Source organism: Blennius ocellaris, assembly GCF_963422515.1.
Source record: "Blennius ocellaris genome assembly, chromosome: 16".
NCBI classification, from domain to species: Eukaryota; Metazoa; Chordata; class Actinopteri; order Blenniiformes; family Blenniidae; genus Blennius; species Blennius ocellaris.
Window position 1 is genome coordinate 1,298,253 of NC_137665.1, and position 26,044 is coordinate 1,324,296.

General features: G+C 47.9%; 1 protein-coding gene across 1 annotated transcript; it reads right to left on the minus strand.

The window, feature by feature from the left end:
- Positions 1-2,859: 2,859 nt before the first annotated feature.
- Positions 2,860-25,133, minus strand: LOC308141247 (ral guanine nucleotide dissociation stimulator-like 1). The gene is made up of 17 exons (XM_080511332.1): positions 24,853-25,133; positions 17,174-17,466; positions 15,442-15,486; positions 15,143-15,342; positions 13,684-13,817; positions 13,346-13,597; positions 12,135-12,238; positions 11,751-11,835; positions 9,244-9,315; positions 7,341-7,427; positions 7,019-7,051; positions 6,734-6,855; positions 6,092-6,181; positions 5,771-5,900; positions 4,968-5,258; positions 4,084-4,198; positions 2,860-3,184 (listed from the first exon to the last, which is right to left on the minus strand). The coding sequence occupies exons 1-17, from the start codon at positions 24,874-24,876 to the stop codon at positions 3,045-3,047; spliced, it is 2,217 nt and encodes a 738-aa protein (XP_080367458.1). The 5' UTR covers positions 24,877-25,133; the 3' UTR covers positions 2,860-3,044.
- Between the last annotated feature and the right edge of the window lie 911 nt (positions 25,134-26,044).

Consider the following 26,044-nt stretch of genomic DNA (forward strand, 5'->3'; position numbering starts at 1 on the left):
AGTTTAGGTTTTTACTCGCACCCGCTCACAGTTTCAGTGATTTATTATAAACTTGGAATCATGTAAGTGGAGATTAGCGACCGATAAAACTTAATTGAATAAAAAATACTTTAAAAAAATGAATGGCTGTTGTTTGAACTTCTTATATTCGGCAGCAGGACGAGGGAGGAAACCATACCAGCCAAATGTGAATGATCAGGTTTTATATTTTTTTTGGTTGCTGCAACACTCAGATTTTAAATTTTTTGTTTTGTCAAAAATCAAGGTGTTCAATTAAAAAAATGTAAGGAGGCGATGCAAAGCCTCCAAATGATGGATTTTGATCAAACATGATGGTAAGGCAAGAGTAAGGCCTCCCGACGGTGGAAACGGTGAACAATTCTAAAATGGTGAACATTGCGAAAGTCATGAATTTGACTAAAGATAAATGTTAGTAAGACCTCCAAGTGGTGAAAATTGATTGGTGGATTTCAAAACCATAAAGACCGACGAGAGATTTTTAAAAATGGCAGTAAGAAATTGTGAAAATTGAAAAAAAAATTATGAATTTTAATCAAATGGAGCCAAGACTGTGGTAAGACCTTAACTTTGCAATTTCACCCGCAAAACACCGATGACATCACCGATGACATCACTGCAGAAACAGCCACGACCTTCATTATAAAACTGTTTATTCCTTTTTTGTTTGACGGCCATTGCATCACAAGTTACAGAGTTGGAGAAGCTCATCAAGGAGTCTGGAGGAGGGATCAAGTCTCTTCTCGCCCCCAGTGCGTGTGCCCTTGAGCAAGGCGCTCAACCCCAGAATCCTCTAGTAAAGGAACTTGTGATTCAACCCGGTGCGTCTCCTCGTTGTGCGTCGTGGAAAGATTCTCCCCGGCGCTTCAGCTGGAGGACAAAATGTGACCTTCGTTAACTCGGATCACGGAAAAGATCAAAGTCCAACTGGAAGCAGCAGCTTTACGTCAAAGTCCCAAACAATCCGGTTTACTACAATTCTAGTCATCAAAAAAAACAAACATGATCCAGTGTTGACATTTTAAATCATCAAAATAGGACTACAATATTTATAGCCAGTAAGATTGAGTGATTTCTTTTTTCCCTTTGAGTCATGACTCAGCAAAAAAAAACACGTTTCAAATAAAAATGTGCTCTCAAAGGAAATCACAGTGGAAATTTAAAAAAAAAAAAAAGTATGAGAGAGTTCACCTCTAATTTTCAGGACTTGTATTTCTCATCATAACTCGGGTTAAAAAAAATAACACCATAATGGGCGAATACATTTTTGCCGAGTCATGACAAATCAGAAATCAATTAGTTAAATAAAAAGGTGCAGTGGAAATAAATATAAAAACTACAAGTTTGAGGCCAGGGTTCACGTCTACTTTTCAGGATTTAACCTAGAGTCATGACTCATCTTAAGCGTGTTATGGTGTTCTTTTCTGGCATGAGTCATGACTCAGCAAAAAAGTGTTCCTTAAAAAGGTGCCATCAAAGTGAATCACAGTGAAAATAAATAAAACTCCGCAGGACGTTCACCTATAATTTTAAGGATTTTTTTTCATCTCGTCATGAGTCAGCAAAAAAGTGTTCAGTACAAAAGGTAGTGAGTAAATCCTGACGAATCCACAGGGGAGGTACTTAGCTCAACATAGCCGTCATGTCTTGATCAAACACAGGAGTCATCAATCCCCCCCCCCCCCCCCCCCCCCCGCAAGTAATGACTTGGCAAAAAAAAAAGTGCAGTCAGTGTGAATCACAATTGAAATAAATACAAAAACTTAAATCCTTCAGCTAATTGGCACCAACATTGTAAACCCGGGTGACAGTTTGTTATGATCTTTTCTGGAGACGAGTCATGACTCGGTAAAAATGTGGTGCATTAACTTAAACGGTACCACCAAAGTGAATCACAGAATTAAACATCTTTACACGCCTTAGGTTAAGTACAGGGAAGAGGGTTCACCTCTAATTTTCAGGATTTCTTCCTCGAGTCATGACTCGGCAAGACTGCTTGTGTTTGTTATGGACTTCTTCACACAGCACTATTTACGCACGAGTCATGACTTATCAAAAATCTGTTCATTAAATAAAAAGGTGCTATCAAAGTGAATCACAGTGACAATAAATAAAAACTCTACAAGACGGTTCCCCTCGTTTTCTTTAGTCATGACTCAGCAAAAAAATGTGTTCACCAGATAAAAGGTGCAGTGAGTATATGCTGATGAAACCAGAGTGGGAACAAAGTCTTAAGCTCACCGTGTCTGTAATGTCTCGTTCCAACTCGGGAGTCAACGATTCTCCCCGACAAGTCATGACTCAGCAGAAAAGTGCCGTCTGAGTTAACGACAATGGAAACAGACAAACTTTCATCTGTCCTTTCAATTTTTTTGCCTAAACACTGAAAGGACAGATGACAGTTTATCCGTCACGGCATTATTCACACATTTAAATGTTTTTTTTTTTTTTTGCTTGAATCATGACTAATCAAAAATCTGTTCATTAAATAAAAAGTTGCCATCAAAGTGAATCACATTAGAGACAAACACAAAACCTCTGGCGTTGGCGAAAAGTCAGACGACGGTCGTAACATGAAGTCGTCAACTCCTCAACTCACAGTAGTTCTGTTTATTACCCCCACCCCCCCACCCCACCCCCCGCCATGTCAGGAATGCCATCCTTCCAGTCGAGTGTCACTGCAGCGCCGGCGGAGTCGATGTGCAACACGCCTCACTGGCCCACTTCTCGGGTGTCTCGCGACTTTATCACCGACTGACCTCGATTCCCTTTTTAAAACGAGCATATGGGGGGAAAAAAAACCCCACCCGTCCCCACCCGTCCCGGTAGAAATCAGGTCGGTGGTGTTACTTCAAGGAATGTTTCTCTTCACGTTCTGGCTTCAAGGAAGGATTCGCACCGACGTCCAATCGAAGCGGCGGTCCCTAAAGTGCGTCTGCAGCTTCCCGTTTCCCGTTAAAAATAAAAAAAAAATAAAAAAAACCCCGTCAAGGTTAAAAAAAAAATCAAAGCTCGTCCGGCGTCTACTACTTGGAGAAGCGTCCCAGACTGGACGTCCCTCGCAGCGGCTTCTTCTGGCTCTGGTGGAAGCGGCGCAGCACGAAGTCGTAGTTAGCCGTGGTGGACATGGCGTAGAAGACGTTGGCTTTGTCTGGGATCAGCAGCTCTGGAGACAAACAGTTTGAGGGAAAAAAAAAAACGTGGAACGGCTGCGTTATTTTGTGCTCACGGAAGAAATAAAATGGCAGAACGCTGAAACGTGGGCCGTGAATAAAGCACCGGGCGGACGGGGCCGCCACCGGGGGGCGCCAGAGGGCCCCGGGGGAACCTCGTTGAGTGGTGAAGTCAGTGTTTTTCAACCTTTTCTGAGCTGAAGCACACTTTTTTATTTGGAACCACCACCCGAAAATGTTAAAATGGTAAACTCTGTAGCCTCTATTAACAATATAAAGTCTTTCTCATCAAAGACATCAAAGTCATTCTAATCAAAGACATCAAAGTCTTTCTCATCAAAGTTTTATCAACAGGAATCCAGTAAATCCAGAAAGCAAGGACTTTTTTTTAATAGTGACTCCCTCAGTGTGAAACCTGGACCTGATGGATGAAGAGCTGAGATCCTGGTTTTCAAAAACTTCTCCATCACTGTCACTGACACAGTACTTTGATACAAGATGGTAGCAGGAGGTGGAGATGAACCACACTGACGTCTGTCACTTTACATTTCACCGGCAAAGTTCTGTGCTGCCCTCTAGTGGTGAAGAGTATTGTAGCGATCAGGGAGTCGGTCGCTGCAGTGCATGATGGGAGTTCAGGTAATGTGTTGCCGGAGGTTATGGAGGGTTATTGTCGGGGTTGTTGTGTGTGTTGGTTTGTGCTTGTGTTGTGTTTTTGTTCCTCGGTTCAGATCGTTCATTATTTCGTCTCGTTTGGTTTGTTGGACGTTGGTGATCAACCAGGAGTGAGAAATGTGTTGTGTGGAGTCTCGTCCTGTTATGAAGTTCCGGTTGCGTGTGTTCATGTCAAAATAAAAGCAAAATAAGAGCAAGCGAGGAAGCGAGTGCCGACCTCGGTCCGGGGAGATGACCTGCGTCAGGGTGAAGTCCTGCAGGCTCAGGTCCTCCAGGTGATGCTTCTCCAGCGCCCGCTGGATCACCTGGGCCGTTTTGTCCTGGCTGGTGAGCTGCAAGGTTCAAGGTTCAAGGTTCAAGGTGTTTTATTTTGTCATTTCAACAGTAAAAGCCAGGTTTCACAGTGTAGTGAAATTCTTACTTTGCTGTCTACCCTGGTGCCGACATACATAAATAAATAAATAAGTATACACACAAGAAAATAGAATAAAATAAAATAAAATATAAAATAAAATATAATAACAGAGCAGTGCAAAGTATTAGTCAGAAAGTGAGATGTGCAATTGTCCAGGCAGAAGGAGTGTAGTAGAAAACCTGAGCAGCTCAAACTGTTCTCTCCACTAACCAGGGGCAACGCCACCGTTTTAGTCGGTTTTTTATTTCTTTGTGGACATATTTCTCATTCATTTGTTGACGTTTCACTCAGTTGCTGCCCGATTACTTAAAAATTAATCGCAAAATGTGCAGAAAATATTGAAGAGGAAATAATTTAGAGCCATTAAAGATTTAAATCCAAATTGTATAACTTAGCATTTTTATTTACTTAATTCAATATTTTAATGCATCTTATTATTTTATTATTATTGGCAGCATTTAAAAATTTAGAGCTTGAAAAAAAAAGTCTGTCAACTAAAAAAAAAACATGGTAAAAGCCCCAAAAATGGGGAAACTGGTTTTAAAAAGATACAAGTTAATATATTTTATATCACTATTTTTAATATTATTAAAAACCGGCACCGGTCCGCAGCCCGGGGGTCGGGGACCACTGCTCTATAGTACTCTGCAATACTCTATGGTACTCTGTAATACTGCATTACTCACCAGGATGCTCTTGTACATGTTTCCGTTGTTGTGTCCGAGCTCCACGCTGACTCGGATGATGCAGGAGTCGGCGACCTGCCGGTTGTAGAGCGGCAGCGACGTCATGGACACCGAGCGCTTGTGGTGGCCGATCTGAGGCTTGGGCCGCACGCCGCCGCCGCCGCCCTCTAATGAGGAGGAGGTGGGCGGAGTCGGCGAGTCAGCAGATGAAGCAGCTGAGGAGGAGGAGGAGGAGCAGGAGGAGGCGGAGGAGAAGGCGTCGGACACGTTGGTGCAGGAGCTGTGGAAGGACTGGAGGACAGGAACCATCAGATCAGGGTTTTCTGTCTCCACCTTCCTGGGAAGCTTCTTCATCTTACACAACGAGTTCCAGACAAGTGGGGAAACTTTCCCCAGCGTTTTGGGGAAGGCGGGGGCCTTGTTTGCGAGCATGTCCGTTAGCATGCTAGCAAACATTGTCCGATTGAGCTGAAATTTGGTAGGTGGCCTAATGGGGGAGCTGCGGTCACGAATCACTAGCTAATTAGCTGGTTTCGATGCCGTTTTTTCAAAATAAAATTCGTACATTTATTTATTTATTTATTTATTTATTTTTTAAACTTAAAAATTGATCATGAACCGGTCTAGAGGATTGTGCCCACCCCGATGGGGGGTCTTTTGCGAGGTCCCGGCCAATGCTGCTATTTTTATTGTTTAAAAAAAAAAAAAAAAAGGATATGATATGTACAATATCCTATGTGTACACTATTTTATTTTTCAACCAAAAAAAGATAAATAAAAAAAAAAAGAGGTGGGTTCATTACCCTCATCCTGATGGAGCCGGCCGGCTGGGGGCTGGACGGGTCGTCCAGCTCAGACCCGCTGGATCCTGACGAACAAACGCTGATCTGATCCGGAGGAAGCTTCTTCAGACCGTCTGGTACAGTCAGGAGGCTGGAGGAACAGAGACCAGTTCACACGTTACCCAACACACACACACACACACACACACACACACACACACACACACACACACACACACACACACTGCTCACACACGCCGTGCCGTCTGCAGGTGTGTGTTCACAGTCAAATGCTCACATGTCGCGTGTGTTTGAATATGGAAATGCGAGGCCGTCACTCACGAGGAGAGTTTCTTGGAGAGCGTCCGGTGGCCCCAGGAGCTCGGCGAGCACAAGTCCACGGGCGGCTCCAGCTGCCTCGACAGCTCGTAGCTGCAAAACAAACAAACAAACAAACAAACATGTCACACACACTCCTTTTTTTCCCCATTTCATTTTCATTTTATTATTTATTTCATTCATTTAAAGCAGCGCAACAACAGCATTTCATATGAATGAAAAGGAGCAGAAAGAAGTAAAACTTGTAATTCTATCAACACTAAACCATTTACAGTCCAGTTTAGTTTATTTGAGTGTCACATGCAGCGTCTTTTTCCAAAACATTAAACACAAAATAAATCAATAAGGTTGATCTGCTCCTCCGCAGTGTCGTATTTCTGTAACATTGACAATTTAACAAGTTTCTTAAACACATCAATGGCTTTACAAGTTTTAATTTCAGCAGACCTTTTGAGAATATTCCACAATAAAAGCCCCGAGGTGTCGTCATCATTCCGCATGCGGAGTCAACAGAAGGCCTTCAGAGATTACGCAACGCTCCGAACGCCCGGCGCTCTGGGCTACTCCACTTGTGATCACATCATGTGTGTTAACGGCTGTGTGTTTTGGGGGGGGGGGGGGGGGGGGTAGAAGGGGGGGGCTCACCTCTCCAGATCAGAGAGCAGTTTGTGTTCCTGCAGCCAGGCGGCGACTCGGTGGTGCAGTGGGAGGCTGTACAGGGAGCAGGAGGCCTGCAGCGCTCGGATCTGCGACAGGACGTCAAACTCCTGGCAAGAGGAGAAAAGAAAAGAAAACAAAGCTGCGAGACGAACGACGGCACTTCCTCGGTTTTCTAATGGTGTTGATGGAAAGCTCCGGAATGTGTCGGAAGGGCTTCATCTTTTCACCCCGGAGGACCGGACGTGACGAGTAACGTGGAAAGACACTCACCCTCCTCCTCTTCTCAAAGTTTATGAGTCCGCCCTGAGAAAACAAGCGCATTGTTCACGGTCGCCGCTCCATCGGCCTTCACACTCAATGACACTTGGAAAAATTACACAGGAGAAGAAGTTCAAGAGTTCAGGTGTCGTAAGCAAAGGAACTGTGAGGACACAGGTGTCGTGTCGGTGAGAGGAAGAGAAGAACTACAGATAATCCCTTATTAATTCAACATTAGATAGTTGTAATACCTCAGATTAGTTTACTTCCTGTTCTCCAGCCTTTGCCCTGTAGGCCGGCCGGGTAAAAAACTACTGAATACTGGAAGAAGTACCTCCAGAGTGTCGGGCAGGGCCGTGTCCAGCATGGTGAGGACGGTCAGGTAGGTGCCCAGGTAGGGAACCACCCCGCTGGAGGAGCTCTGCAACAAGACCACAGAATCAAGCGTCTCCCTTTAGAACCAGATCCTCTTTCATGACGGAAACCTGCTTCGCCCACTTCGTCGCCCTGTGGCTTCAGATTACAACCCGGGAGAATGTAGCGTGACTCATGACGGTCCCGGCGCTGCTCTATTATTACCGTCCTGTTCTCCGGCTGATCCAGGGCCATTTGAAACTTGTTGAGGGCCGAGCCAGGCTAAAGATAGACCCGGGCCCCTGCCATGCCACAGATACTCTACCCACAGTGCCGAGTCAGCTCTCTTGTGGCCTTTTTGTAGCACGAGAAGCACTTTGCAGACCTAAAACCCCCTCAGAGGACAAGTCAGTATTACAAGGTAGGAGAGGGCCACAAAGGCTCACTTCAGATCCCAAGAATGTCACAGGGACATTTGGGAATTGTCCCGAGAACGTCTGAAGAACGATACAAGAGCAACGTTCAGAAAATGTCCCAAGAACATCCACAGAGTGTCGCGAAAAGGGTCCCAAGAGAACGTGGCGAGATCGTCCCCAGAGCGCCGTGAGAACGTCACGAGAATATTCCCAAAACGCCCCAAGGACATGCCCACAACGCCCCACCAACCCCCCCAGCGTCCCGACAATATTCCCGAAATCGTCTCAGCAGCATCCCGAGAGAACGTCCCAAGAGGATCGCGAGAACGTCCCATAAACGTTGCAAGAGCTTTGTCAGAAAGCATCAAGAGGACACCGCGAGAGAACGTCCTGAGAACAATCAGAAAATTCCCCCAAGATCGTGGAGAGAGCGTCCGGAGAGCACCGTGACAACACTCCGACAGACCCCTCAGCATCCCGAGAACACTCGGAGAACAACCCTTCAGCATCCCGAGAACACTCGGAGAACAACCCCTCAGCATCCCGAGAACACTCGGAGAACAACCCTTCAGCATCCCGAGAACAACCCTTCAGCAACCCGAGAACACTCGGAGAACACCCCTTCAGCATCCCGAGAACACCCCTTCAGCATCCAGAGAACACCCCTTCAGCATCCCGAGAACACTCGGAGAACAACCCCTCAGCATCCCGAGAACACTCGGAGAACACCCCTTCAGCATCCCGAGAACACTCGGAGAACACCCCTTCAGCATCCCGAGAACACTCGGAGAACAACCCTTCAGCATCCCGAGAACACTCGGAGAACAACCCCTCAGCATCCCGAGAACACTCGGAGAACAACCCTTCAGCATCCCGAGAACACTCGGAGAACAACCCTTCAGCATCCCGAGAACACTCGGAGAACAACCCTTCAGCATCCCGAGAACACTCGGAGAACAACCCCTCAGCATCCCGAGAACACTCGGAGAACAACCCTTCAGCATCCCGAGAACAACCCTTCAGCAACCCGAGAACACTCGGAGAACACCCCTTCAGCATCCCGAGAACACCCCTTCAGCATCCCGAGAACACCCCTTCAGCATCCCGAGAACACCCCTTCAGCATCCCGAGAACACTCGGAGAACAACCCCTCAGCATCCCGAGAACACTCGGAGAACACCCCTTCAGCATCCCGAGAACACTCGGAGAACACCCCTTCAGCATCCCGAGAACACTCGGAGAACAACCCTTCAGCATCCCGAGAACACTCGGAGAACAACCCCTCAGCATCCCGAGAACACTCGGAGAACAACCCTTCAGCATCCCGAGAACACTCGGAGAACAACCCTTCAGCATCCCGAGAACACTCGGAGACCAACCCTTCAGCATCCCGAGAACACTCGGAGAACAACCCTTCAGCATCCCGAGAACACTCAGAGAACAACCCTTCGGTGGGCGGAGCCTCACCATCTGCCGGGGGAGTGGACAGCGCTTGGACATCTTCGGAGAGACGTTGTCCACAGGTGTTTGTCCTCCGTCCTGCGGAACACAGACGGTGAACTTTAGCCCAGAGACACAGAGAGAACCCAGAACCCACCAAACGGCCTCTTTCACATTTCTTCAGCCTCGGACGATATTTCATTTCGGTTTTCGGATCGTTGAAGAGACTCATCGTCATAAACGTAACTGGTGGTTTGAGATGTGCAGCAGGTCTCTCAGCAGGAAGTAGTTGTACTTTACGTAAAGTGTCACGTTTCTCATAATGTGAACCACCAATCACGTTCCGACTGCTAAAGTTTGTGTTCAAGGTGTGAAAACTGACAACATGAAGCACAAAGCAGCTGAGTGAAGAACAGGATTTAACACACATTAACCTGGACTTCCTGTTTAGGACAGGAAGGGGACGGTCCCCCCAGCGTCTTCAGCCTTCAGACAGACGTCACCAACAAACAGACACAAGCCACAAAGAAAGAAAGAAAAAGCAGTGGCTTACTGAAAAACTATGAAAAAAGAAGAATTGATGGAGGGATAAAACAAAGAAGGGAACACAGTGGTGTTGGTTTCTCCAATGGAGGACTGTTTCTCCAATGGAGGACTGTTTCTCCAATGGAGGACTGTTTCTGTAGAGGAGTGTTTCTCCAATGGAAGACTGTTTCTCCAATGGAAGACTGTTTCTCCAATGGAAGACTGTTTCTCCAATGGAAGACTGTTTCTCCAATGGAGGACTGTTTCTGTAGAGGAGTGTTTCTCCAATGGAGGAGTGTTTCTCCAATGGAAGACTGTTTCTCCAATGGAGGACTGTTTCTCCAATGGAGGACTGTTTCTGTAGAGGAGTGTTTCTCCAATGGAGGAGTGTTTCTCCAATGGAGGAGTGTTTCTCCAATGGAGGAGTGTTTCTCTAATGGAAGACTGTTTCTCCAATGGAGGACTGTTTCTGTAGAGGAGTGTTTCTCCAATGGAGGAGTGTTTCTCCAATGGAAGACTGTTTCTCCAATGGAGGACTGTTTCTGTAGAGGAGTGTTTCTCCAATGGAGGAGTGTTTCTCCAATGGAAGACTGTTTCTCCAATGGAAGACTGTTTCTCCAATGGAGGACTGTTTCTGTAGAGGAGTGTTTCTGTAGAGGACTGTTTCTCCAGTGGAGGACTGTTCCTCCAATGGAGGACTGTTTCTGTAGTAGGAGGACTGTTTCTCCACACAGTTGAACCTCGTCCACTTCCTACCTGCAGCTGCTGAGCAGCAACAGGCTGCACTCAGACTTTAGTTTTGCTTTTAATCCAGCTGAAGTCGTCCAGCAGGAAAAGAATGCAGCAGCCGGTAAACATTAACCGTCGCAGGTCAAACATAAACCTGAGGACATTTCCAGGAGGACGTTTCTAGGAGGACGTTTCTAGGAGGACGTTTCTAGGAGGACGTTTCTAGGAGGACGTCCTCACGTTGGACAGGCCGGGGGGTTTTCAGATCAAGTCACGACGTGTCGACCAAATCAAGCGCCGCCGATCAGGTCTGACGTGACGAGGGGCCGAACTGGTTGTGAGCAGGATTATTTCCTGCTGTGCAATGCAGAGGCCTCTCCTGGCTGCTGAGGCCTCTCCTGGCTGCTGAGGCCTCTCCTGACTGCTGAGGCCTCTCCTGACTGCTGAGGCCTCTCCTGACTGCTGAGGCCTCTCCTGACTGCTGAGGCCTTTCCTGACTGCTGAGGCCTTTCCTGACTGCTGAGGCCTCTCCTGGCTGCTGAGGCCTCTCCTGGCTGCTGAGGCCTCTCCTGACTGCTGAGGCCTCTCCTGACTGCTGAGGCCTCTCCTGACTGCTGAGGCCTCTCCTGACTGCTGAGAACACCTGACTGCAGAGACGACCAGGTGATTTAACTGGGACTGAGGTGGTCATGTGACTGTGATGTAACGGGACACGCCGTTACACAAGCTCCTCTTGTGATTCATTTATCTGTACATGTGGGGTGTTGGATTGGTTCAATGGTGAATAAAGAGTCGTGTTTGACGATGCTGTGCAGGATTTCTCCATTATGTAACACAAGAGGGACTCGCCCTGCTGCGGAGGCCTTTCCCAGTTCATTAGAAATACTGACCAAACAAAACCCTGCGACGTGCGACGTGCTTCACATTTCTCCGCACCTTAAGGCTCCGTTTACGCAGCAACGTTAGGAAAGATCCATTTCCGCCAAAATGGCCGAAACGCTGAAAACTGCAGTTTTCACATCGGACCACTAGTGGGTGCAGTTCGTCTGAAATCGCACGGAACCGATCCGATATAAACATTAGCAACGGCAGCACACGGACAGTCGTACAAACAGACGGAGTTGTTACTGCAGGTTCTGCGACGGCGCCGCCTTTGTTGAAATCCGGTACCGAAGGGAAGCGGTTCTGGTTTTCGAGACAAGTCTCTGCTAACTCTGATTTGATTCCACGCTCGACGGCCCGACGGGACAAGTCTGCAAACGCTGGAGCGCTGGCCTCACCTCCACCAGGAGCTCTCTGTTGGCCAACACGCAGTTCTCGTCGGGGAACGTCTCCCACAGGTTCTCGAAGGCGGCCATGTTTTCCCTTCAAAGCCGAAAACAGAAGAAAAAAAAACAGCCTTAATCCACAAATGTGATCCTGTAATTATCAACAAAACGCCGAGTAAGCGCAGTTAAAAATTCACGTGTCGCCACTTGTTTATGCCGCTGGCTTGATGCTGACACAATGAAAAAAAAAACTTGTGATTCACTCTGTTCTGTTCCTTGGTCTCCGAGGGCTGGACGGCCTCGTTAAAACACCATTATGTGCAAAAGCCACATAAAAAAAAAAAGGCCGGACAGCGTTAAGAGAAGCAGCCTTTGAACCGTGGATTATCTAACCACCTGCTGACGGCGGCCCACGTCTTCCTCAAGCGGTAAACTGCGTTGGACTGCAGCGCCGACAGGATCGCCCGCAGAGACGAGAAGTTCTTCAGGCGCCGGCATTCCTGCAGGAAGTTTTAAAACATGCAAGTTGCTTTTTTTAGGTGAATTTAAAATATATATATATACAAATATGTAAATATAAAAACACAAACGAGATGTTTATTTCCATCAGTGCAGGTACAATAAAGCAGAAGTTCATGAGAATTTGGTTTTCATTGCTCTGTAAAACTTTAAAAGTACAAACTTCCTCCAAGTGTCGAGAAGTAAAAACAAAAACACTAAACGAAATGTTCTGTGACGACAACTGTCCTCGTCGTGTGAAAGAACAGACAAAATGCAACCATTGTGTACATGTCACTTTACTGTGTAGAGGATTATATGGTGTATGTATTTTTAAATCTTTAAATTGTTATTTTTAATATTATTGTTACGTGGCTTTTTGCACTGTGGGTCCGAGAGGACTGACATTCCATCTGTGCTGTACGTCATGCATGTTAGCACACTGGACAATTAAAGCTGACTTTGACTTGACTTTGAACCAAAGTTTGTGTTTTTAACTTTTTTTTTAATATTGTGTAACCCGACTTTATATCAGAGCTGCCAAGAGGCTCCAAAGTGGCCAAATCATCAAGGAAAGTGTAAATATTTCAAAGAAAACACAGATTTAAAAAAAAAAATCTAATTTCTTAACAGGAGCAACACGACAAATAGAGTCGAGCCGGGACGTCGCTATAGCTAGCAAGCTAGCATTAGCCTCAAATCGACGCGGTCCGGGTGTAAAAACACCCAGAATGCTAGAGTTATGAGAAGTTTTCAGGATTTCACTGCATTTTATACCAGAAGGTTTCATTAAAGGGCTCATATTATATCAAATCTACTTCCTCAAGGTTCTGCAGCAGTTCTACTCGTCTCCACATCTGGAACGACGCCCCAGAAGAAGAAAGTGTGTCCTCCCTCTCTCTCTCTCCTTGTTCCAGGTTTTAAAAAAGTGTGTTGCTCCAAGCAGCCAATCAGAAATCAGGACAAACGAAATGCAACTTCCTCCAACGCCGTCGGGCCAGAAACTCGTGTTTGGTTTTCTTCACCGGCCCGTGAAGCTCGGGGGTTTTCAAGCCGCTCGTTTCGCCTCGTCAGCGAAAACGCCCGGACGCCCGGCGGCGGCCTCTCACCTGAGCCACTTTGATCCACCTCTCGATGACGCGAGCCCTCAGGGCCGGCGAGGCGGGGGGCAGGCGGGGGGCCGAGGCGACGCCGGCGGCGGGATCGGCGGGCGGGCACAGCAGCGACGCGATGACCTGGCTGGTGACGGCGTTGAAGTGGGCGACGGTGGCCCGGATGGTGGGCGACAGGTTCTCCTTCTTGTCCCGCTGGGACCAGACGCAGCCCAGGCACTGGTAGGGAACCACGGCCGCGAACAGAGCCTGGAACGCCAAAGGGTTAAGGGTTCCGTCAGTGGAGAAGAACGGCGCCGACGCTACGGGGGTTTTTAAAACTCGCGGCCACGTACCGAGTCCGTCCGGGTGAGCTGCTCGGCGACGGTCGTGGCGGAGAAATCCATCACGCCGCTTCCACTCGGGGAGTTTTCGGAAAACAACGTTTCTCCCGGGTCCGCCGAGGCAGAGGCGACGTTCGGAGCCACGTCTGAAGGGGGAAGAGTAAAGTGTTCAGCTGCGATGAGGAGCTAGCGCTGCCGGAGACGCGTCGACATTCCTGGAGCGTCGTGCTGCAGTACCACCGTCGGCCTCAGGGGGCGGTGTCGAGAAAAAGACGGTGATAAATGGTTACGATTCTGGAAGAGCTGCAGAGTTTAACAGCAGTTCTTACAGACCGTCGACCATTTATTACCTTCTCGGCTCAACACTGCCCCCCATGGCTGGTGGTGGTACTGCAGTTTGGTCGACTTCTGTACTACATTGTGAAGTTCTGGAAGAGCTGCCGAGTGTGACGTCCTTACTGTCCTGACTGTCCTTACCGTCCTTACCATCCTGACTGTCCTTACTGTCCTTACCGTCCTGTCCATACCATCCTGACTGTCCTTACCGTCCTGACCGTTCTGACCGTCCTTACCGTCCTTACCATCCTTACCGTCCTGACTGTCCTTACTGTCCTTACCGTCCTGACTGTCCTTACTGTCCTTACCATCCTTACCGTCCTGTCCCTACCATCCTGACTGTCCTTACCATCCTGACTGTCCTTACCATCCTGACTGTCCTTACTGTCCTTACTGTCCTTACCGTCCTTACCATCCTGACTGTCCTTACCGTCCTGACTGTCCTTACCATCCTGACTGTCCTTACCGTCCTTACTGTCCTTACCGTTCTGTCCTTACCATCCTGACTGTCCTTACCATCCTTACCGTCCTGACCGTCCTGACTGTCCTGACCGTCCTGACTGTCCTTACCGTCCTGACTGTCCTTACTGTCCATACCATCCTAACCGTCCTGTCCCTACCATCCTGACTGTCCTTACCATCCTGACTGTCCTTACCGTCCTTACCGTCCTGACTGTCCTGACTGTCCTTACCGTCCGTACCGTCCTGACTGTCCTTACCATCCTTACCGTCCTGAACTGAACTACTTTGTCTGCGCGTTGCGTTGGAACTAGACCGGCTCCCCAGAAGCCGCCATGACTCACGTTATCGTTACGCGAGGGATCGATTAGCAACATTGACAAACGTCGACTCTTCAGGTTTGAAGGTTTAACGACCGACTGGTGGACGACTTTATCCTGGATTAACCGCACGGCGCCGAGGCGATCCCCGGCGAGCAACTAGAGCTAGAGCCGCAGACCTTCAACCGACGCCACATTCACCTGTGGAACCGCGCTGACGTCGCTAGCATGATAGCACGTTAGCTCAAATTGATGCCAACTAGCCTGCCAGGTAGCTACATCGGTGAAACGCCGAGTGTCTCCATGGCAACAGACGTATTTCCCGGTCCTGTCCCTCGACGGCGTCGGACCTTCACCTTCAGCCTGGAGCCTGTGCAGCAGCGCCTCGGCCTGCCCCGCCAGCGAGCAGAAGTTGGGCTGGCTGCGCATGTGGTGGTGGACGGCCGAGCTGATCCGCAGGTGGTCCAGGAGCAGCCGGAGCGCCGGGTGCAGCGGCGGGTCCCTGAAGTCCTCGCTGTACTCGTCCAACCAGGTCTGGATGAAGGCCAGCAGCGGGCTGGGTGGAGGTGGTGGAGGAGGTGGTGGTGGTGGTGGGGGGGGGGAGGGGTTAGTCCAAAGCTTTTAACAGGTTTATTCTCTGAAATGAAACACCAACCTTTCGTAGCTGCCGTCCTGTTCCAGGTCTGAGAAGACGCAGTCTCTGTTGACGTTAAAAACACATTAAACCGTCGGTGACGTCGCAGTTTTATTCAGAGTATTATTTGTTCAGATCCCACAAAACACAGTCTGAAGCCTCGCCGAGCCGAAGAGGCAAGGAGCTTCCAGCGGCTGCTTGTTCATTACAAAGCTGGATTTTCTTTTCAAGAAACAACCAATTCAAAAAATGACCGTTTCCACATGTAAAATCATCCTAATTCCAAGAAAACTTGTGCTGAACGTAAACTACTGCTGAAAGCCTGTTTCACCTCATGGAAATCTTGTGTGTGTCACTAAAAGTGACCAAAAAAACTCACATTTATCATTGTTTTTCAGCAAAAAATGGCTGGAAAGACTAAAAACTCCTCACTTTCTTTTTTGTCTTTCTACATATGGACATATTTTTTGGGGGGGGAATCTTTCCAGTGCGAGACGCAGTGAAGGTGTTCTAAGGCAGTGTTTCTCAACCGCTGGTGTTCCAGAGGTATCGTCAGGTGAGCCGTGGGAAATTCTCACGCCGTCAGCTGTGAGAGCAGAGTGCTGAGTAATCATGAGTAAATACTGTGGCGAGCACCGCGGAAGAATTGCACTGAGTTGAGATTCTTTTCCACCAGCTGATCACCAGAGGCTTTTATTTTGACATGAACACATGCAACTGGAACTTCATAACAGGACGAGACTCCACACAACACATTTCTCACTCCTGGTTGATCACCAACGTCCAACAAACCAAACTAGAGGAAATAATAACGATCTGAACCGAGGAACAAAAACTCAACACAAGCACAAACCAACACACACAACAACCCCGACAATAACCCTCAATAACCTCCGGCAACACATAACCTGAACTCCCATCATGCCCGGCAGCGACCAACTCCGTGATCGCTAACAATACTCTTCACCACTAGAGGGCAGCACAGAACTTTGCCGGTGAAATGTAAAGTGACAGACGTCAGTGTGGTTCATCTCCACCTCCTGCTACCATCTTGTATCAAAGTACTGTGTCAGTGACAGTGATGGAGAAGTTTTAGAAAACCAGGATCTCAGCTCTTCATCCATCAGGTCCAGGTTTCACACTGAGGGAGGCACTATTAAAAAAAGTCCTTGCTTTCTGGATTTACTGGATTCCTGTTGATAAAACTTTGATGAGAATGACTTTGATGTCTTTGATGAGAATGACTTTGATGTATTTGATGAGAATGACTTTATATTGTTAATAGAGGCTACGGAGTTGAACATTTTAACATTTTTGGGTGGAGGTGTGACTCCAGAGTTTTCCAAAGAAAAAAGTGTGCCTTGCTCAAAAAAGGGGGGGGTGGGGGGGGGGGGGGATTTCTGCAATTTTCATGATTTGGACGTCTTAAATCCGTTGTATGTCATCAAAAAAATAATATTTTTTGTGCAATTTTCATGATTTAGATGTTTTACTATAGCCCTCCCTCCATTTGTGTCGGAATTTGTTTTCTTCAATTCTTTTTGTTCCCCACATTGGACAGTTGGTGATACAGGTTTTCTCCTGTGATGAACATTTAGCAGATGGTTATGTAGAGATATTGTGTTGCTTGTTTTTGGACTTGCAAAGCGTACGCCTGGCTTTGGAGGGATCATTTTCACAAACAGTGAAATCGTCCCACACTCAAAAAAGGTTGAAAACCACTGATCTCAGGCGTGCAGCGTGGCGCCGGTACCTCTGGAAGAGCAGCTGGATGAGCGTGGCGGCGCCGGTGAAGGTCCGGTAGGTGGCCAGGAGGATCTTCCCGTAGTCCTGCTCCTGGCAGCTCCCGTCCAGCAGGTGGCCGACCAGCCGGCCCGGCAAGGCCGCCTTCAGCCGCCGCACCTTACAGGTCCGGTACTGGACAAAGGCCGAGGCGGGGCCGGGGTCGCCATCGGCGGGGGGGGACGACGGGACGGGCTCCCGGCGCAGCGTGACGCCGTACAGCACGCCGTCCTCCACCTCCTCACCCCACTCCTGCACCGGGTTCTGGGAAGCGACACGTCACACAACATTGAATAATGAACTGATGCATTGAGCTTTAACAAGAAGGCCGTTGCTGGGCTAATCCCCGCCGGAGGGCTTTATATTTTCTCACAAAGCCAGCTCTAAGGCAGCACACTTGGTACACTAGAGGGTGTTCCATGGGTCCTAGTAGATCATTATGTAGAATCTGAAAGGTCTTCTTCATAAGCTAGGTCAAAATACGTCTCCAGAGCCCAAAAGGTGTTTTTATGCACTTAGTGACCCTGTGACCTGATATGCAAATGAGGTCATGGTCACCATGGTGCCCCTTCTCCCCAGGTGGAGTGTCCATGTGTGAAGTTTGGTGACTGTGGGCCCAGGAACTGCTGAGAAATGAGGAGAAATGTTTATATGAAAATACATGTATTGTGCAACCATGACGAGCAAACTTCAGACCCTACCAATCTTCAAGGTCAAGGTCAAGGTCAGGTCACTTGGTATGCTGGAGGGTGTCCCCAGAGTACTAGTAGGTGTGTATAAAATTTCAGAGCCCTAGCTCAAAAACCTAGGCCTCCAGAGCCCAAAATGTGTTTTTAAGTACTTCGTGACCCTGTGACCTACTTAATATGCAAATTAGGTCAAGGTCACCATAGTATCCCTTCCCCCTCTGAGATGTATCCACATGTGAAGTTTGGTCACTGTGGGCCCAGGGGTTGCCGAGATATAGGTAGAAACGTTCGAACGAACGTACGGACGGCCGAACGGACGGAGACTGTTTCAAGATCCCCCTTCGGGGCCTATCGGCCACGGCGGGGGATAATAATGAATCACAGAGAGAACAAACGGCAGTATTTCTTGGTTTGGAGGCGTTTTATACGGTCTGAAGTGTTTTTGGATTATTTCCTTGAGGTTTTAAAAGCCTGATCTGTTGTGACGCTGACGACACACTGGTGTAGCGGGCAGATTGATCCAGATGTCAATAATCACAATACCAAACGTCGTGATGTCAATCAATAACAATCTAAACCGATCGAGTTTAATTAAAAATATACCCAGAAAAAAAAAAACTAGTCTTTGTTTTTATGCCCGGGACGTTTTCAGATGAAGTGAATGAGTCTCTGAATCACGCAGGAACATTAAAAAAAAAAAAACCTGGACAGTGTTTATTGAACGTTGCTTATCAGACGGCTTGTGTCGTAAAGCTGCTTCTTCTAAAGTTTAGAGCGACGCGTCCAGACGACTTCTTCACAGACTTTCCGGTTAAAAATCCACCTTAAACCGGAGCGTACTGTAAGTATATGGCACTACTTTTACAATACTCTAAAGGTCATATTGTGTCCAACTCAATGTTGATACGGAAACTCAAGAAGCAGAATGATTTAGTTTGATTTCTGAACTCTACAGGAAAGTTTAAAAAAATTTACATTAAAGCCATTTTAAGCATTTTTCTGATTTGTTCTGAACAAAAAACTTTGATTGTAATGAATCATTCTATATTTACTCATGTGTTCAAATTCTGCCTCGAAAGGCTCCGGTCTCCATGGAGACGGGGGGAAACACAACTTTTCAGAAAGTAACCAGCTCTACTGCACATGCTCAGTAGTTCTATGTACACATGTCTGCGTTTTTGTTAATGTTCATAGCGTCTAATGCAGGGGTCACGACCTTTAATGCTCAAAGAGCCATTTGGTCCCGTTTCCCACTGAACACAACACCCAGAGACACACATTTTATTTTGACAGTTCCACAGGAAGACCATGCCAGGACGACACGACACACTAAACCTTCTTCACTGCTGGTTGACGACTTACAACTCATAAACTAAACTACATGAACTAAGCAACAAAAATACAATTACTACCAACACTACAAACCTAACATAACCCCCAATAATTACATTTAAAACACCACAAACAGAAACTCCCATAATGCATTGCAGCTCTCAGCTCCTTTATCGCTACACATTATTAAAATGGAAGATAAATGTGGGAGATGTGGATTGTTAGAACCATGAGTGTGATGGTGTGTCTTTAATGTCCTGTAGTTGTTGTGGAATTCACTAGAATGTTCCGTCACTCTCAACAAGTCTGGAATGAACCTCCTGGAACTGTGGGCTTTTACTGTGAAAGGTACAGGAAGCTCCCAGTTGAGCCGCTGTCATGACCTGCAGCCACAATTCTACGTTCTTCATCCATTATTGTTGTAATGACGTCACGTCGCTGCGTCGTTCACGACCCTACATTGTACCACTCTTTGTAGGGACTGCGCTCTGGGTGGCCTTGCCTCCTTACGTCCCTCCAGGATGAACTGCAGTGGGACGGAGGCTCCAGGAGCCGCAGTGGAGGGACCAAAGAGCCACATGGTTCCAGGAGCCGCCGGTTGACCACCAAAACTACGTTGTTTTCATGTAAAATTTTACTGAAACGAAAATGCAAAAAGCAAAATGTTTCTACTTGAAAGGCCGTCTTGTACCTGGCAGCCTGAAACTCCACAGGTGTGCAGGTTACCGACAGGATGGAGATCCAGCGGCGGTACGAAGCACGGCGGGGGGTCGAGACGTGAAGGGGTTAAAATAGCCTCCCTGAGTCGACAACAACAAGTGACACAACAGCCGGGACTCGCGCTGATCCTGCATGAGCCGCAGTCGATCCCTAATTTCTGTTATGATGGACCAAACGTGTCATCAGGTAACGAGCTGCACCTCCTGATCCGACTTGTTTACGGACAAACAGGATTAGAAAAGGTTCGATCGCAGGAAAGCAAACCAAGACAAAACAGCGAGAAAATGTCAGGACGCTTCCAGAAGTTCCTTCGTCGGCTTGGGAGGAGCAGAGGAGCAGAGGAGCAGCAGAGGAGCAGCAGAGGAGCAGCAGAGCAGCAGAGGCGCAGAGGAGCAGCAGAGGCGCAGAGGAGCAGCAGAGGCGCAGAGGAGCAGCAGAGGCGCAGAGGAGCAGCAGAGGAGCAGCAGAGGAGCAGCAGTAGAGCAGAGGAGCAGCAGAGGAGCAGCAGAGGAGCAGCAGAGACAATTTATTCATGTTTTCATTCATGGAGCAACATATTTGCATTTAACAGAGTTGTAGTCCAGACCACCTGAGCCCAGACTGAATCAAGACCACGACCCTTCTTTCATCAAGGCTCATAAAACACCGACTAGAACTTCAAAACACTGTTAAAACTTGGATGTTTAAGAGGGAAACAAGCCGATATAAACACAACAGATGGAGATCTGCACAACTCGTGACATCACACATAGGCTCCGCCCACAATGGCCCACGAAGAAGGATTCCCCCGACTTCCTCGGCTGGAGATTCAAAATTCTGTACCTGCTGCTTTATTCAACATCAAAACCAATGAGACATTTAACCACCGATGATGAAACTCGGTGTAGCCGAGGCTGTAGAAAATAAGAGAATCCTACATTTCCCATGATGCATTTTGGCTGCACGTGTCTTTAACCACTCCCACATATTTCAAACACCAAGCTGACTTTATCTACACCATTTTAACCCGGCAACTCCGTTTCCACAAAGCACCAAAGCTTCTCCGGAGATCCGCCGTCGCCAGTCGACTGAAACTCTCACGTGCAACTTTGTGTACCGGCCCTTTAAATGTGTAACTCGATCCATTTCAGCCCCGGGCATCAGCAGCAGCTCTCGCATGACTCCCATCTAATCTATGACCCATCGAACCAGCAGCCGCCCTGCAGTGACGCCCAGTTTATTAAAAACGCCGAGCGAGGACGAGTCGGCCCCCATCATGGCGACACGCTGAGGATTTCAGTGGAGGGTTCAAATCCCACGCCGGGGGTCATTGTTCACATTGTGATTGTGACACAAGCGAAGGATTCAGTGTGTTTGAGGCGCCGTCACACAACCGCCTCTGTCCTGCGTGAGGAATGACAATCAGGTCGACACAATCCAAAGCTGTGCTTTGTTCTCGGTGGCGGCGGGGGGGGGACGGCGCCGCCTGGTGGCGGGTCTCCATTCAGATCCACCGTCTCAACTCAGGACGGATCGCTCAGGACAGTTTGCGAGGGACGGATTGCGAGGGACGGATTGCGAGGGACAGTTTGATCAGGACAGTTTGCTCAGGACAGTTTGCTCAGGACAGTTTGCTCAGGACAGTTTGCTCAGGACAGTTTGCGAGGGACGGATTGCGAGGGACGGATTGCGAGGGACGGATTGCGAGGGACAGTTTGATCAGGACAGTTTGATCAGGACGGATCGCTCGGGACGGTTTGCGAGGGACGGATAGTGAGGGACAGTTTGCTCAGGACGGATCGCTCAGGACAGTTTGTTCAGGACGGATCGCTCAGGACAGTTTGTTCAGGACAGATCGCTCGGGACGTATCGCTCGGGACAGTTTGCTCAGGACGGATTGCGAGGGACAGTTTGCTCAGGACAGTTTGTTCAGGACAGTTTGTTCAGGACGGATCGCTCAGGACGGACCGCTCGGGACAGTTTGCTCAGGACGGATTGCGAGGGACAGTTTGCTCAGGACGGATCGCTTGGGACAGTTTGCTCAGGACGGATTGCCAGGGACAGTTTGCTCAGGACGGATTGCGAGGGACAGTTTGCTCAGGACAGTTTGTTCAGGACGGATTTCTCGGGACAGTTTGCTCAGGACGGATCGCTCGGGACAGTTTGCTCAGGACGGATTGCGAGGGACAGTTTGCTCAGGACGGATTGCGAGGGACAGTTTGCTCAGGACGGATCGCGAGGGACAGTTTGCTCAGGACGGATCGCGAGGGACAGTTTGCTCAGGACGGATCGCGAGGGACAGTTTGCTCAGGACGGATCGCTCGGGACAGTTTGCTCAGGACGGATTGCGAGGGACAGTTTGCTCAGGACGGATTGCTCGGGACAGTTTGCTCAGGACGGATCGCGAGGGACAGTTTGCTCAGGACGGATTGCGAGGGACAGTTTGCTCAGGACAGTTTGTTCAGGACGGATTTCTCGGGACCGTTTGCTCAGGACGTATCGCTCGGGACAGTTTGCTCAGGACGGATTGCGAGGGACAGTTTGCTCAGGACGGATCGCTCGGGACAGTTTGCTCAGGACGGATCGCGAGGGACAGTTTGCTCAGGACGGATTGCTCGGGACAGTTTGCTCAGGACGGATTGCGAGGGACAGTTTGCTCAGGACGGATCGCTCGGGACAGTTTGCTCAGGACGGATCGCGAGGGACAGTTTGCTCAGGACGGATTGCTCGGGACAGTTTGCTCAGGACGGATCGCGAGGGACAGTTTGCTCAGGACGGATTGCGAGGGACAGTTTGCTCAGGACAGTTTGTTCAGGACGGATTTCTCGGGACCGTTTGCTCAGGACGTATCGCTCGGGACAGTTTGCTCAGGACGGATTGCGAGGGACAGTTTGCTCAGGACGGATCGCTCGGGACAGTTTGCTCAGGACGGATCGCGAGGGACAGTTTGCTCAGGACGGACCGCTCGGGACAGTTTGTTCAGGACAGTTTGGTCAGGACGGATCACGAGGGACAGTTTGGTCAGGACGGATCACGAGGGACAGTTTGGTCAGGACGGATCACGAGGGACAGATCGTGCCGCCGCCTTTCAGTGAAAACATCAATTTAACATTTGAAGTTTAACAAGAGTTTCGCATTCATTTTGTTGGGCCACTAGGTGGTGCTGCTGTTTGTGTGTGTAATGAACCCCAACCCCCCCCCCCCCCCCCCCCCCCCCCCCCCACACACACACACACACACACACACACACACACACACACACACACACACACACACACACACACACACACACACACACACACACACACACACACACACACACACTCCACTGTAAACGTTACCTAGAGCTGCACTCGGTAGAGCGCAGAACAAGGGAACAGAGCTAGCATCACTAGCATGTTTGCTCATACCACTGTGAAACACTGAGCGTTTCCATGGAAACGGATGCTGATCTCCACCGCGAGGAGCCTCTCTCACCCGCTTCGCGTGGACAGCTTCTCAAAGTTTTTCCTTATGACAAGGTTGGTCATAAAATAAACAATAAACAAACAATAAACAAATAAATCCAGACAAAATCATGCCCTTCACGGCCAACGTTTGTTTTCGGAAGGTAACAATGTTCGTATAATAAGACGTTCTAGTGACCAGCAAGTTGGATTGTTATTAGTGACTGTCAAAATAAAAGCACCATCCCAGGCGAATATTGAAGTGGGAATCATGACACCACAAGGGACACTTTGTTCTGATCGGCTCTACTGAGCATGTGCAGAACTACGACCACCACGAGCAGAGCGGTGTTACAGAAAAGTTGCGTTTTCAGTGTTTCTAAGGGCCGTCGTCGTTTCAACGAACCCAAAATGCAACAAAAAGTTTCGTGTTTTCACTAGAAAACGTTGGTGGTTTGGACTCGAATCTTAGCGACGACTCAGAAAACCCAAATCGTTTGTTTTCGTAAACCTTCAGCGTGTCGGTTCTATCAGACCTCCAGCACTACCAAGACACCGCAGGTTGGATGTTTTCGTCTGTATTCACTGGCTTGTATGCAGGGTTTTTACAAACTTTTCACCAAAAACGACTCACCGGAATCGTATGAAATATTTAAGGTTGATTTGTTTTCATCCAAGGATCCTCAGATTAGATTTTGGGACGTTAACAACTGTTTCTGAATAAATTCCCCCTAAAACCTGATCAGCTCATGATCAGCCTGTTGTCATGGAGATGCTTTTTTTTTTTTTTAAACACATTTCTTGAGAGTGGTGACTCAAAGTTAACGTTTACGTTCAGATTCGAATACTTTTTTCGTAATAATTGCTTGGTTTTTGTCAAAACACTGATTTTTTTATTATTTTTTTTAATCAAAGACAAACGTCAATGTTGAAATTTAAAGGCTATTATGGGATAATTTCACTCACTCTAAATTAAAGTGGACGGTACGTGACACTGAATTAAAGTGTTTGACGCCCCTGCAGACAGATTTTCGTTAATATTTCTTACATGTTGGAGTTAATGTGTCAGACACGACGTGTTCTGCAGGTGACACATGATTCCGGTTCATATAATGCCCACGGGACATTTTTAACATTGTTTGAAGACGCAATAAAGAAACAGTCCATTTTTCAGATTAAGAGTTTTTAACTCGGTGTGAATGCTCAGCAGCATTAGTTGTTTTATTCACCATTAAACTCTATTGATCCATAAAACTGAGACGTTTAACTCGACGCAGCTGAGAAAAAGTGTCCTGATTGAAAAAAAAAAAAACAACTATTCACTTTGTATATCGACTTTAAGACTTTAGACGAGGATTAGATGAATTAAATAAAAAAATGTCCGTGTTGATTATGTGTGAAAATTAAAGTATGGTCGGATTAAAGTGCAGTGAAACCTCCTGGATTGATCTGTTAATTCAATCTGTGATAATAATCCAACTCACCATCGTTAACTCCCATTTTCCCATCTCGTCACTTCAGGAGCGTCTGTTCATCTGGACGAGTCCAATAAACTCCACTTCGCTCGAACCCAACATTCACGGCTTCATGCTGGACATTAGATTAAAAAAAACAAAACAAAAACAAGGTGGGATTACATTCACGCAGCTGGATTAGAAATAAAAACGACTGTTTTTTCCTTGGAGGTCGTTCTACATGTCGCGCCTCGTTAGAAATACAAAGAACGATTCGATCTGAAGACGCGTGAAGAAAGTCCAGCTTTTCTTTTTCCTCCGCGGAGAAACACGAAGTTCAGACGAAACACTGAAGCGACGGAGTGAAACTCTGCGGCTTGACGTGGGGGGCGGGGCCTGGGGGAGGGGGCGGGGCCTGAGGGAGGGGGCGGGGCCTGAGTGAGAGAGAGGGGGGAGACAGGGAGAGAGAGGAAGAGAGAGAGAGGGAGGGGGAGAGAGAGCGAGAGAGAAGGAGAGTGACAGAGAGAGAGAGACAGAGAGAGAGAGAGAGACAGAGGGAGAGAGAGAGGGAGGGCGAGAGAGAGAGAAGGAGAGAGACAGAGAGAGAGAGACAGAGGGAGAGAGACAGAGAGAGAGGGAGGGCGAGAGAGAGAGAAGGAGAGAGACAGAGAGAGAGGGAGAGAGAGACAGAGGGAGAGAGACAGAGAGAGAGGGAGGGCGAGAGAGAGAGAAGGAGAGAGACAGAGAGAGAGAGACAGAGGGAGAGAGAGAGACAGAGGGAGAGAGAGAGGGAGGGCGAGAGAGAGAAGGAGAGAGACAGAGAGAGAGACAGAGGGAAAGAGACAGAGAGAGAGGGAGGGGGAGAGAGAGAGAGGGGGAGAGAGAGAGAGAAAGAGAGAGAGAAGGAGAGAGACAGAGAGGGAGGGGGAGAGAGAGAGAGAGAAAGAGAGGGAGGGAGAGAGAGAGGGAGGGAGAGAGAGAGAGAGAGAAATACTTTCACATTTTTAAACCCTATTTCATATTTTCTCACAATTAGATTTTTCTTGTTAAATATATTTATTTATTTTCATTCAATGAAGTTTAATTTAATTTAATTTAATTTAATTTAATTCTGTCATTAGTTTTATCATAATATACTTTCTCATTTTAACCTTTTCTCTTGGTTTACAATTCTATTATTATAATTATCAATTCACTATTTATATATATACACTGTATATTT

Coding starts and splice junctions, on each gene's coding strand:
- LOC308141247 (XM_080511332.1), bottom strand. CDS start 24,876: ATGGGAAAATGGGAGTTAACGATG. Junction 13,598..13,683: donor AGCTCACCCGGACGGACTCG/GTACGTGGCCGC, acceptor TTGGCGTTCCAG/GCTCTGTTCGCGGCCGTGGT. Junction 4,199..4,967: donor ACATGTACAAGAGCATCCTG/GTGAGTAATGCA, acceptor TGAACCTTGCAG/CTCACCAGCCAGGACAAAAC.